The following is a 13,766-nucleotide window of genomic DNA, read 5'->3' as shown; positions in this document are numbered from 1 at the left end:
TATGTATGTGGGTTTATGTATGTCAATGAGTTGAATCTTAAGAGTACTATTTTAATTTTATTTTCGTAGTAGTGTATCCAGAAAAAAAGGTACAGCCCAATGTGTCATTTTCCCCAAATAATTTTTTTTAAGGAAATCTGTGTCAAAACGAAAGTAGTTGCAGAATGCATGCAGCGCGTGGGTGCGCATGCGGAGGTCAGGGTTGACAGTCTCCACACAGTCGTGGAAGGAGTGCTGCGGCTAAGCTAACTGCAACCATCGTAACTAGCTACATGTGGAGGGTAAAACGGGAGGTAACCCCGAACTCTTTCAAAATTCCCCCTCTTTGGCCAAAAACAACTCTAAACTTCCATCTCATCGAAACTAAGGAATAACAGTGGTCTACAATGAAAGGGTGAGTATAAGCATTTAGAGACATGATTGAGTAGCTAGCACGAGTAAAGTTTTTCATGTCTCTTTTTTCAACAGGGGGAGGCGGGGAGGAGACGACAAGGCTAGCTAGCTAGCTAAGCTATTTTCATTCTGATGTTGGACAAAAAGCTGCTAACGACAGCACTGTGACTGAAACAATTTTGAGTCGGGCTTGCTCGTCAACTCAAGCTGGTTGCCGGTTCGCTGTTTAGTTAGCGAGCAAGCTAAGCTAACTAGCTATCACTGATGAGCTGAAGAGCTGGCCAGTTAGCCAAGCCAGTTAACCTACTTTAGTCAAGCTAAATAGCTAAAACTAGGACCTCAGCGAACGTGATTGTTAGCTGTAAGTTGACAACAGCTCAAGTAAGCAGCAGCTTCTTCTAGTTAGCTAGCTAGTTAACCGCTAGCCAAGTTAACAGCTTGCCACCCATCTAACGCTGGTCAGGTGGCAAGGGTCTCATTTGTCGTTACTTCCTACGTCAACTCCAGAGTTACTGCCAGCATGCTCATAGTAATTTGAGCTATCAAAGTAACAGTCTCTAGCTGTCATGCTCGCTCATCGTTTCTTGTAGCAATTTTGGCCACGTTCTTGAAGATCAAATAGCATGACGGCGATAACGTTGAATATGTTAACTTTAATTTTATTATAACGTTAGATGACACAGATGTCTATGGTTGAAATGTCGACTGATGTTGGCAAGTCTGTGTTGCTGTCACTGCTGGTACATCCCGGTGAACAACACACGTGACCAACAGCTGTTGTGTCTGTTTTGCATGTGGAGTCACCCTAAAAATACCACCTTGAACTCCTCCTCAGCCAAGTCAAGTGGAGAGTTGTGTTAGTGTCAAGACGTAAATCTACACACCTCCCCAGAGTATCATGAAATGAATAAAATGCAGGGTATAACTCCTGGTATTAGCAGGTGCAAATTATTACCTCATACTGTAATAAACACTAAGGGGCAGGAATCATAGAATCATTTGCCTCAGATATTTATGTTGTGGTACATCTGTGTTGTAGGTGGATTTTGTCTGGCAGTAATGGTATTTGGCATTTATGGGGCAGCAGTGCAGCTGTCTGTGCATCTGGACTGGCTATAGTTGGTCCAGGTGGTGGGTTTGGAAAAAAGAGCCTATCTTTGAAAACCTTACCTGTGAAGTACATAAGCTAGATCCCAAGTACTCAGCAGTCAGAGTTATCAGGAGGCTGCAGCTTCTTCTTGTGCTTTTTGTTGTTTTACAGTGGTTCATTCATGTATTTTTGAGTCAAATTATCCTGACTACATTGCAATAGTATATCGGTTGCCAGCTGTTTGACCGTTTTGCTCTTGTTCCAGTAGCCGGATCGAGCTGGGGGATGTTACGCCCCACAACATTAAGCAGTTGAAACGCCTGAACCAGGTCATCTTCCCTGTCAGCTACAACGACAAGTTCTACAAAGATGTACTGGAAGTGGGAGAGCTTGCAAAGCTAGGTGAGAGACTTCACTCATGTAACTTTTTCATAAACCCAGATCACTTCAAATCTATCCTTAAAAAAAGCATTTAGCAGTTTACTTTTTATAGTGATGGTGAGAGATTAGAGAGAGGGGCAGAACAGGGGAGACACAGAGAATACAATAGCAGGATTCAGTCTGGTGGGGCCACACATGTGGTTCCAGATGTGGGGGACTTTGCTATCTCTGGGTAAAAAGTATCCTTTTTTTAAACCCACATGTTTTCTACATGAGGTAGGACATTCCATCAAGCACATAGCCTTCCAGATATTGTTGGCATATCATGTCATCTAAGTAGATGTGAGGTCATGTCTGTACTCTTAAAAACTTCCACTTTGTTCAGTATCTAATGTTAAAATCACTCCTAGTGCCAGCCTAATCACAGACATAATCTAATCAGACTGGTCAAAGCAAATGTTCTATTTCACTGCACTCTCCAATCTAGCACTAGGTTTTAAGTAAGAACATAGGAAATTATGGATTCCCTGTCTGTTGTTGATGTTTCTGTGTTTCCTCTACTTTGTTTTGTAGCATACTTCAATGACATTGCAGTGGGGGCTGTGTGCTGCAGAGTGGACCACTCCCAGAACCAGAAGAGACTGTACATCATGACACTTGGCTGTCTAGCACCCTACCGTAGACTAGGAATCGGTATGCAACTCTGCATTTGTAGTTTGTGAATTTGTTGTGCATTTGACTAAACGTACCCAACACACTGTAGTGCACATTATGATGTTATGTTGGTTTTTGTATTCAAAACTTTGCCTCTGTCTCTTTCTAGGTACAAAGATGCTGAATCATGTGCTAAACATCTGTGAGAAGGATGGCACTTTTGACAACATTTACCTGTGAGTGTCTAATCCTGTAATGGCAGAGAGTATATGTGATGGATGTCCAAAATAAAAATAGAAATAAAATCCAGTGGACTTAAAAATTGGGCGAGGAGAGCCTAAAATTAGTGTGGGAATATGAAAAGACAGCAAGGAAGCTTGCGGACCACAGAAATCATATTGGACATCTTAATACCTGGATGACTGAAATGAATCTACACAGATGTGATGGAGATTTGGTTGATTTGTATGGAGTTAACGTACAAGTCAGTTCAACCAGTGATAGCCAGTGTTAACAGTGACTTTTTACCAATTCTAACTGTGCTATCACTAACTAGATTTCTTTTTTCTCTTCCCCACAGTCACGTGCAGATCAGCAATGAGTCGGCCATTGACTTTTACCAGAAGTTTGGCTTTGAGATCATTGAAACAAAAAAGAATTACTACAAGAGGATAGAGCCTGCAGATGCCCATGTGCTGCAGAAGAGTCTGCGCAGCCCATGTGCACCCCCCACTGGAGAGCTTCAGAAGGCAGAGTAGGGGCACGGCTTTTGGAAAGAGCACAGCTGTGCCCGCCTCCACAGAAACAGAACTGTGACAAATGCCCCAGGGTCGACACATTCAACACTTTCTTCAAAGGACGTTAAAAAGAGAAAACAAATTTAAAGTACAAAAATGGCTGCATTTATTTTGCAAAGGGGTCCCCTTAATTTTGCATCTTTTATTGCCCCCTTTCCTCATTTAGATAATTGAAAATGACAAAAAGCTCAGAATCCAAAAGTGCTCCTATTGACAAAGCTGCCAACTTCAGACAGTTTTAAGACTCGGTGGAGGGGGAGGGGGGTGGTGTTTGCAAATCATACTGTTTGTGTTTGAGTTGTTTTTATGTGGTTATAAAGCTAATGGGGACATATCCTTACTGTTTGAGCGAAAGAAAACAGTTGATTTGAAGCGGGAAAGTCTTTGAAAGACCATCATTGACACACAAAGTCCCAGCTGGTAACTTTGGAGTGATGCTTCGAGTTGTCATAGTGACATGTGGAACGCTCACGACTCCATTCCCTCACCACCTGAACCCTGGGACCTATGGGAAGAGTTTGACCAGTCTGTTGGTATGTCATGTCCAGAGGGGAAGAGCAGAAATGTGCCCCCTCAGTATGGGCTTAAAGAAGGTTGAACGGTTTCAAGGTGGTGGGAAGAGATGGTCACTGCTCACAATTTTCTGAACAATTTTGTTTTTCAGCCTGTTAATTTAATTCCCCTTCAACTGTTTCTGTTTTTTTACATTGAGATGGCGAATGGTTCAGAGGTTCTCCTGGGTTTGCTGCAAAGGCAGAAAATAAGAAATCACTATATCAGATGAGTAGGAATGAGAGAACCCAACAAAATAACATTGTAGAGAATTTTGATGTGTTTTTGAGAAGGGCACACCACAATGTCCAGCGAGTGAACTCTGAATAATACAGGTTGGCAGGTTGGAATCAGATTTGGACATTGTTTTCAGCAATTTAATGATTGTGTGCATCTGAATTTGCATTATTGGCAGTTCTTTAGAGGGTGTGTCTGTCTCTAAACACAAAGATGTATCTTGTTTAATTTGGCACCTTATGTGACCACCTAGTAGAAATCCAAACTTCCTGCCTCAGCCAGCTTCTGTCGTTACCTAGACCTTTACTAGATTTTGAAGCTTGCCTGATAGCCTGGAAGTTTGTTTAGTATGGTCTCTCAAACAGTACTCTACCCAGGGGAAGCTCTGACCCTCTGCATGCTAGGAGAGTTGTGTCCTCTCCACTGTAGTATAAGCATGTTTTTCCTTTCTTTGAAGAATTTTATCTTTTCTGGAGCTCTATATTGTAAGACTTTTTAACCTCTAAATAAAGGAATTACTATTTGCATTAATTGGTATTTTTTGTTTCATTCTATTTCATGTCTATGCTGGGGTGTTGTAGGAATTGTTGACAAACACTAATGCTTGATATCTATACAAAAATGTTGGTTGCAGGAAAGGATGTGCAGAGATGTGTAGGTACATACAATGCAAATCCATTCCTGAATGCCTTAACACATGTTGATTGGCTCATACCTCCAACATCTGAAATGCTATTGGTTGTCACCACCACCAGAGCAGTCCCCTTTCCGCTCTGGGTTAGATTGTAACTAGATTGTTTTGAGATGAGTTGAGTTGAATGCCTTAGCAGCTAGCTCCCAAACTCAAAGTTCTCGCAGGGACAAGGTCTCTAAAATGTTGAGGCTACAGGTACGTGGGGACATGCGTCCTTTACTAGCGTTTAGCACCAGAGACGCGAAGGGATCAGCCGTTGCTTTGTTTTGATAATCATGTCGGTAACGTGAAGCTAAGCTAGCGCTAGCTAAAAGAATGCTAGCTAGCTAGGTAATTGCCTAGGTTGCTTGTTTCAAGCTAGTGAAGTAACGGGATAACTATCGTAACATCGTCTATTTTCAGCATTTGTCACAACTTAAGTCATAACCCGTAACTGTCTGTGCGATCCTTTAATCACACGGCTATAATGGTGTAATATGCCGTAGCAGGTTAATGAGTTTAGGTTAGCTGTCTAGCTAGGTTAATCTGCCTCAGTTTGTTAGCTGTTAACTGTTAGTACTTTGGAGCTCAACGTAACCTAGCAAGGGTACTATTTTCCTGACTCTCTTGTTGTTTGTGCCACTGTATTAAATTGTATGACAGCCAACTGACTAAATTACAACACACTGAATATAACTGTATTCCCTTGGCGGTGCACTGTTTTCCGATGTCATCATGTACGTTTATAATTCATATTTTATCTCGATGCTTTATCTTTTGATCGCAGGACGGGCAGAGAAGGGATTTGAGGTCCAGCTGGTGAATGTGGTGACTGGTTCCTATCATACAGGCAACTGTTAGGGCAGGATGCCAGAGATGACCGAAACTCAGACCCCTGGTCGTAAACCTAAGTAAGGATGTCTGGCATCATACATCTATCTACTGGTTATCATGTTTGAACCAAGATATCATTGCAAGCATTTAGCTGCATATCTGCATAGTCACGGTTGAAAAGCATACCAATAATGATTACATTTTTCTTTTGCAGAAAAAAGAAAAACAAAGAATCTCACAATGCAGGTGAAATAATGTCTCTTGTTATCCTTCATCTGTGCAAACCTTGCTGTTTAATGAGCATTGGATTACTGTTGGAGTAATTTTGTCCAAGCATAAACGTTTTATATCTGCTTTTATTTAGTTGAGAGACACAGAAAAGAGAAGATCAATGCTGGGATTAACCGCATTGGTAATCTTTTGCCATGTTCCCAGGCACTGAAACAGGTAAGAAACAAGCTCTCATACTGTCTTTCCTTGTCATCCTCTGGTTATGGTCAAATTATTGTCTATATAAATTTTAAGCAACTAAGTTAGCTGTTTTGTGGCATCATTTAATATCAATTTTTATCCCTTTGTAGAGTAAGAACATGATCTTGGACCAGGCTTTTCGCTACATCACTGACCTGAAGAAACAAAATGATACAATGCTTCTGGAAGGAGGGGATAAAGTACAAGGTGAAGTTTAACAATTTGTACACCTATTTGTCATCTAACCCTGCTTGTGGATATTGTGTAGCATGCTGTCTTTGTTGTAGCACATGCTTGAAGCTTTCCACAGTTTCATTATACTTTAATTTGAAAAGTGTGATGAAAGTGTGATTAGGCCTATATGTGTGCTTGATTTTGCACACTACTGATGGTCACTGCATTGGTCTCTATGCAGCCGAGGAGATCCGCCGACTGCGGCGTCAACTGGAAGAGCTGAGGAAGGAGAGCGCTCACTACATTGAGCTCCTCAAAGCCCACGACATCAACTTCCTAGAAGACCCCACCATCCACTGGAAGGGCAAACAGCGCTGTGCCAAGGTGGCCAAGGTGACACCCACTCACCAACTCCCAAAGGGGATAATCGTCTACTCCAATGGGAATGTGATGTGCCCTGCAGGGAAGGAGACTAGCCTGGGGAAACAGCCTTCCGAAACTTTAATTGTTCAGCCATCTCCTGAGGTCAATGCCAGGGTGAGGGTGAATGGAGCCCTGGTGCAGGTTAACACCTCTTCCTCTGCCCCTTCGCTTCTTCCAGGGGCAGCCGTTGCCCCCACCCAGTCTACGCCAGGCCTGAGAGTGGTAGAGCAGTGTGTGGTCGAAACACCCGCTGCAGCCCCCACTCTGCCACCTTCTGTGTCCTACATCACCCTCCAGATTCCCGCTGGCACCACCGCCCTGCCCCAGCAATCTCAGCCTGCCACCCCAGCCCAAAGCCTGACTATAGCAGCCAGTCCAGCCTCACAGCTCCCCACACAAAGCCCTTCTCAGCCTGTCCCCAGCCTCACCACCCTCCCCCAGACTGTAACCACACCCAGGGCAGTAGTCTCAGAAGTTTGCTCTCTGATCACACAGGACACCGCCATCAGGACTGTGAGCTACACTACTATCCCCAACAGTCCAGCACTTCTTAGACCTGGGGCAGCAGGCAGCACACAAACTACCTGGACAACACTGCAGTTGGCAGGGAACACAGTGCAGCCTGTCTGCCAGAGTCTCCCCACCGCAGAGGCCAGCAACACCAGCCAGGCTGTCCAGCAGTTGACTGTGTGCCCCATGGGCAACAAACCCTCTGTTCAGCCCATTCAAATACAGATGCAACCTCAGGTACCTGTACAACAGGCACCCATTACAGCCCACATTCAAGCGCAGCCCATGCAGAGGCCTCCTCAGCTACGGCCAGCCATCCTCACCCAGGCACAGCCCCAGCCTGTCCTAGCCCCCCAACCCCAGTGTGCTGTTCTCCCCCAGTCAGCCATAGTGCCCCAGCCAGCTGTAGTGGCCCATCCTGCCGTGGTGTCACAGCCCCAGCCTGCTGTACTACAGCCAGCATCAATGGTTCCCCATCCTCCGACAGCCATCATCCCTCAGCCCCAGCCCCTTCCACAGCCAGCCCTGGTGCCCCAGCCACAGGCCACTGTGCTGCCCCTGCTCCAGACCATGCAGGTACTACAGGTCAGCCCAACCGGAGCAACAGCCTCTGGGGTAACGGCTCCACAGAACACTAACAACCCAAGCGTGGTCATCCTGCAACAGGCCAATGCCTGCCCTGCCCAATCTGTGGTAAGGGAGGAGCTAACCAATCAGACGCCTTGCCAGCATATTGTAATCATACAAGCGCCCAATCAGACTGCACCTGCCCCTCAGAATCCTCAGGTTGGCATGGTGCCTGCTGCTGTGCCCACTGCAGTGCCTGCTATGCCCACTCCAATTGCCACAACCAGCTGTACAACCTCTACTGCTTGCTTGCAGACTGTTGGTGGAAAGCAGCTGGTTCACATTCTACCACGTCCCATTCAGCACCAACTAAACCAGCCCCTACAGGTCACCCAGGCTTCCTCTGCCCAGCCAGTTCCCCCAACCCCACAGACCATCACTGTGAATGGCCAGGTGTTTGCCCTACAGCCAATGAAGTCGGACAAAGCTGGCTCGCAGGGTGGCCAGAGCACGCTCCAGCTGGTCCAGCCCACCACCACTGAGGAACCAACCACCAATGTGGCCCTCAACAGTCTGGGGGCCCTCAGCAGCCTCAACCAGAGCATCTCTCAGGGCCTTCCACTCACCATTTCTAGCCAGAACAACGTTCAGCTTCCTGCTGCTCCATCATCAGTGGTCCAGCAGCAGCAGCAGCAGCCTCCTGCTCCTGTCAGTGTCCCTGGAGCCACGCTCACTCTCCCTGTCCGGCAGCTACAGGTCCCTTGTGTGAACCCAGTCAAAGCAGGGCCGGTGGTTAATCCCCCTAAGGCCTCAGGGAGGAGGCCTCGCATAGCTTTGTTTACTAAAAGGACAACAGTTAAAAGGACCAAGCCAGCCAAGAAGAAAGAGCTCAAACAGGCACAGCCTGCTGTCACCATCGCAGCCAAGCCAGCGGCTGCTGCAGGAGAAAGCCAGACAGTTGAAGTGACGGTATGCCAAGTTGTACCGTTTTCGGGTGTAAAAGTCACTGACACTCCCACAGTTAGTATCACAGCTGTTACAACCACAGATTGTAGTGAAGTCTCCACACAGAGCAAAACTATAGGAAATATTGTCACTTCTACACAAAGCCCACTGAAAATGGTCACCATGTGTAGTTCATCTAGTGAGCCAACTGTATCTAGTCAGTCCCTCCCACAGAGCACAACATCTGTCAATAGCACAGCCAGTGTCTCTCAGAGTACATCTACAGCTAGAGTCAGTGCAGCACAGAGTGAAGTTATATTCAGTCGTGCTAACACCAGTGGTATGGTAACTGCAGTCACAACTGTCAGTGTCACAGCAGTCAAGCCGTCAGTTAGTGCAGCTGTGGCCATTGAGAGTAAACCGGCCTCAGATTTGACTGGCAACAAGTCAACTGTAACCAAACTCACAGTTCCACAGGGGAAACCACCAGTCACCACTACAGCAGCTAGCACAACACAAACGAGATCAGCTGCCACTACTGCCAGTTCTAGACAGAGCAGATCTGTGGTCAGTGGTGCAGGTGCCGCTCAGAGTCAGTACACCTCCATCAGTGTGTCTACTGTTGCGAGTCACCCTCCAGTCTGCACCAGCAGTATCACAGAGAGTGCACCAGTGATTTCAATCCAGGCTAACCAACTGACTTCAGTGTGTCATTCCCAGACATCCAGCTCCCAAAATCATCAGCCTTGTGCTAAGCTTGAGTCACAGCCCACCACCTCCCTCTCTGTGTCAACCACTGCACCACTCTCATCAGCTGCCCCAACATTTTCCACAGCCTCTGTTACAGCCTCTATAAGTTCGGAGTTCAGGAAAAGGGTCGCTGTCAGTAAAGCCTTGACACAGCAGCCTGACCTGAGCATGTCCAACCCCTCTCCCTCACATCCTGCTGAAGTCAAACCGCCCCAGGGTCCTGGAAGGGACAGGGAGGCTCAGAAAGGGGGACGCCCCACAGCAGCAACAGAGAAAGAGGGCTTAGTGGCTGCTGCTACTGCTGACACACCCTCTAGAAAGGACTTTGCCATACCACAGCAGGTATACACTAACCTAGATCATGAAACTATGGAGCATCCTATGACATCTAGCAGACAGACGGATTCTCCCATGTCTGCAGGGGCTGGGGGTGGAAGAGGGTTCTCTGTGGCCTCCATGCTTCCCCAGGGCCACAGCATCAGTGCCTCATCTGGCTCCTTTGGAACATGTATATTCACTACTGAGCAGGCAGAGATGCTTGCCTTGGCCATGCTAGAGCAGGACAGCCCTGGGAGGAGGAATGGAAGCTGCCTTGGGGAGAACACTACATCAAACTCTACCACAGCTGCATGGGAGCCCCCCAAGACCCCTCCAGCTTCTACGAGCAAAGAAAGAGGCTCGGCTGGACACCAGGCAAAGGTAACTAAACCCATGGATACAGCAGTGGTTAAACCCCACACCCAGGTGTCTGTCAGAGGACAGGTTGGGGAAGGGTCTGTCAGTGGGCCCATAGCAACCAGACATCCACAAAACATCTCATACTCCCAGTCTCAGTCTCTCCCCCAGGTCCAGTCTCAGAGCCAGACCCAGAGTGGTACTGTGGCTAGCCTCAGTGTCAACAACCTGATCAGGCCCAGCTCCAGCCAGCAGCCCTACCCTGGCTCCCCCAGTCTGGCTGGCCAACAGGGCTCAGTCCCATCACCTGTAGGGACCTCAGCCCACATATCCCAACCCTCAAACAACGCTCTCCCACCCTGCTCAGGTTCAGCCCAGCTGAATGAGTACACTCCCCTCAAGAGTGCCCTAATGAGGGCTCAGGCTGGGGTCGGTGTGGCTGAGCGGCATGTTAAGAACATCTCCAAGCGCCAGGCACAGGAGGAGGCGATGCTGCCTACTAGTAAACGGCCCAAGCCTTGCCCTCCGTCGGCCTCCACTGTGGGCCGTATGGAGGTGAAACCACCAGACCACAGCCAGATGATGGTGGGCCAGCTGCCCCCCAGCTCCTCAGCCGTCATGACCAGGATCAACCCTGAAAGCGGCGGCCCCCTCTTCTCCACAAACTCCTTCATGAACACAGTCCTCCGGCCCACTGATGGCCACTGCCCTCCTCAAGGACCCCCTGAGCAGAACCAGCCAGGGGTGCTCCACCTGCCCCAGGGCCACCCCCAGCATGCTGCACCCCAGCCTGGCCAGCACCTGGGGGGGAACCCTTACATGAAGCAACAGCAGCAACAACAAGAGCAGCAGAGGCACCATCTGTACCAGCTGCAACACCACCTGACACAGCCTGACCCTGCGCAGCTCCACTCCCTCCACCAGAGGGCACTGCAGCAGCAGCAGCAGCAGCAGGACCAGCAGCATGTCCAGAAGAAGAGGGGGCTGGTTAGAGGAAGTCAGACTGGTTCACCTGCTGGCCTGCAACAGAAACAGCATCACCTGGAAAAGTCTGGAGTTCAGCAGCAACAGCAGCAGCAGCACCCACATCAACAACAACAGACACAACATCAACAACATGCACAGCAGCAGTCCCAACAGCATCCACAACAGCAGCCACAACAGTCCCACCAACAATCACAACAGCATCAACAGCAGAACCAACACCAACAGGCTCATCCGCAGCAGCACCAACAGCAGACACAACTTCAACAGCAGCCGCAGACACAGCATCAACAACATCAACAACAGCAGCAACAGCAGTTACAGCAGCAACAGAGCTCCCACTCCAGACACCAGCAGCACCTACAGCAGCAGATCCAGCAACAACAGCAACAGCACTTTCGACACCAGGACAAGAGCTGTGAGGCCCAGGCAGCAGGACCCAGAGCCCACCATGGCAGCCACCTGGCCCAGCAAGAGCACCTCAAGGTTGGTAGAGTTATATGGCTGAGAGTGTGAGTTAATAGGAATCAAAATGCAGTGCCTCCTGTGGTGCCAAGATTGCTTGACTACTGGCTTTGTTGCTGTTTATTTAGTCTAGTCTTGTTTATTTATATAGCCCTTTATCACAGTCAAGTCTCAAAGGGCTTTACATACCATCATATACCATACTACATCATACATATACACACTGCATGTATATACACATGTATATACAATTTAATTGGTGTAACATTCTTATCACCTATATCATCCTTATCATCCTACCTGTCAAATCTGAATATATGACACATCGTTTTTTTGAACAGAAAAGATAAGATTGGGGTTTTAACTTGGAAATAAAATTCTTATTCTCTTTTGTCTTCCCTCAGTCTGGTCAGGACCATAATGCCATGCAGAGGTTGATGAGCTCTAGGACCCTGGAGCAGCAGCTCATCTCCCAGCCCAGTAACCCTGTGTCCCGGCCCTCTGACCTGGCCTGTGCTCCGTCACGCCAGGAACGCCACCGTGTTTCCAACTACTCTGCTGAGGCGCTCATTGGTAAAAGCTCCACTAGTGGTGAACAGCAGCAACGCATGGGGCTTCATCTTCAGTCTGGCCGTGGTGCCACACAGGAGCAGCCGGACCTCCGGGGCTATCTGGACACGTCCCGAGGGAAGGCCAACATCGGACACAACCCCCAGAACCGCCTGCCCCAAGACCATCCGGGGTCTACTGACGTTCAGCGGGTCTCGGAGTGCCCCCCATTCAAGACCATGGGTGGAGGAGGAGGAGGGCATCAACTCGGTGGCTTTGAGGCTCAGGTGTCTCGTGGGGGAGACATGGCCCCCAAGTCGGTGCCTCCCTCTCAGAGAGGGCCTCAGGGGCAGCAGCAGGGGGGGTTCAGGATGGGTGTAGGCCCTCCAGCAGATGGCAGGACACGTGGCAGCTACAGTGGAGCTCACCCTGGGTCTCAGGGAGTGCAGATAGGAGCAGGGCTGCCCCGAGAGCAGGAAGGCTGTCACCAGAGCTTCATGCAGAGTCTCCTTTCCCCCCACCTGCCTGACCAGAGCAACCACCAGCGGGCAGTGCAGTGCTGTCCCCCAGTTAGTATGGAGTACAGCTGTGTGCCTGGAAGCTCTTCTGGAGACATGCAGGCCAAGGCCTCCAGCCCCAGCGTGCCCCAGACACAGAAGGCCCCTTCCATGCGGCTCGGGGAGGGCAACAAGGGCCATATTCCCCAGGTCAGCGGTAACATGCATGGAGGCCCAGGCGTGCGAGCAGGTCTCCCGCACCCTCCAACCCCACACAGCAGCTCTGAGCCAGGCCGTTCCTCTGCCCCCTCCAGACCACCCACTGCTGTTAGCCAGCGCTCTCGCCACATCGCCCAGGATAACCAGCCGGCCAAGCTGAGGCCCGGTGACCGGCCCCGATCAGGTGCCCTGAGACCAAGCAACCCCTTTGAGCCCGAGGGACACCTGCCTCTGCCCTCTGGAGGAGGGGTGCTGCTCAGCAGACCACAATCTGGAGGAGAGGCACGTCGTAGCAGTATTGTTCGCTTTATGGCAGACAGTGCTCAGGTTGCCAGTGACAACAACCTGGTGCCTGACCAACACCTAGCCCAGAACTTTGGTTTCCCTCCCTTCATTGCTGAGGGAGGGATGAACCCTCCACCTCCCATCAATGCTAACTCCACATTCATCCCTCCAGTCAGCCAGCCCAACGCTTCTCGTACCCCTGCCCTTCTGCCTGTGGAGCCCCAGAACACCTTACCCTCCTTCTATCCTTCCTATTCTCCAGCCGCCCACCCCAGCCTTCCCAGTGAAATCCCCCTCCAATACTTTTCCAACCAGATGTTCACCAGCCCCAGTGCTGAAAAGGGCAGCGCCGCTCCACTCAACAATCGCTTCGGCTCCATCCTTTCCCCACCTCGCCCTGTGGGTTTTGGCCAGACCGGCTTCCCCTTGCTCCCAGATATGCCTCCTATGCCCATTGCCAACTCATCTGGCATCACCCCACACCTATCCAACTTTAGCCTCACCTCTCTGTTCCCCGAGATTGCCACAGCTATGCCTACTGATGGCTCAGCCATGCCTATGTCTCCCCTGCTGTCGCTCTCCAACACCTCATCTGCTGACTCTGGCAAGCAGCCCAACCGGCCTGCTCACAACATTAGCCA

At 49.3% G+C, this 13,766-nt stretch overlaps 2 protein-coding genes across 3 annotated transcripts; both read left to right on the top strand.

Moving 5' to 3' along the window:
- Positions 1-220: 220 nt before the first annotated feature.
- On the top strand, positions 221-4,625 carry LOC139639185 (N-alpha-acetyltransferase 50). 2 transcript variants are annotated; one of them, XM_071513266.1, is made up of 5 exons: positions 221-394; positions 1,752-1,885; positions 2,438-2,557; positions 2,688-2,754; positions 3,099-4,625. In XM_071513266.1, the coding sequence occupies exons 1-5, from the start codon at positions 387-389 to the stop codon at positions 3,274-3,276; spliced, it is 507 nt and encodes a 168-aa protein (XP_071369367.1). In that variant the 5' UTR covers positions 221-386; the 3' UTR covers positions 3,277-4,625. The 2 variants fall into 2 exon arrangements, with proteins under 2 accessions (XP_071369367.1, XP_071369365.1); XM_071513264.1 differs by having other exon boundaries at positions 1,749-1,885.
- A 271-nt stretch (positions 4,626-4,896) lies between these two features.
- On the top strand, positions 4,897-13,761 carry LOC139639184 (basic helix-loop-helix domain-containing protein USF3-like; the record flags this gene model as incomplete). The annotated part of the gene is made up of 8 exons (XM_071513263.1): positions 4,897-4,993; positions 5,565-5,688; positions 5,826-5,857; positions 5,976-6,058; positions 6,193-6,289; positions 6,498-8,742; positions 8,893-11,596; positions 11,980-13,761. Coding segments are annotated over exons 2-8 (6,987 nt in total), but the record flags the coding sequence as incomplete, so codon positions are not given.
- Between the last annotated feature and the right edge of the window lie 5 nt (positions 13,762-13,766).

This window comes from Centroberyx affinis, unplaced genomic scaffold (assembly GCF_046629955.1).
Source record: "Centroberyx affinis isolate AG114_WGS23_722 - 3 ecotype Tasmania unplaced genomic scaffold, CSIRO-AGI_Caff_v1 ptg006930l_1, whole genome shotgun sequence".
Lineage (NCBI taxonomy): Eukaryota > Metazoa > Chordata > Actinopteri > Beryciformes > Berycidae > Centroberyx > Centroberyx affinis.
The sequence above is the reverse complement of the archived record's forward strand: the minus strand, read 5'-3'. Positions and strand labels throughout refer to the sequence as shown.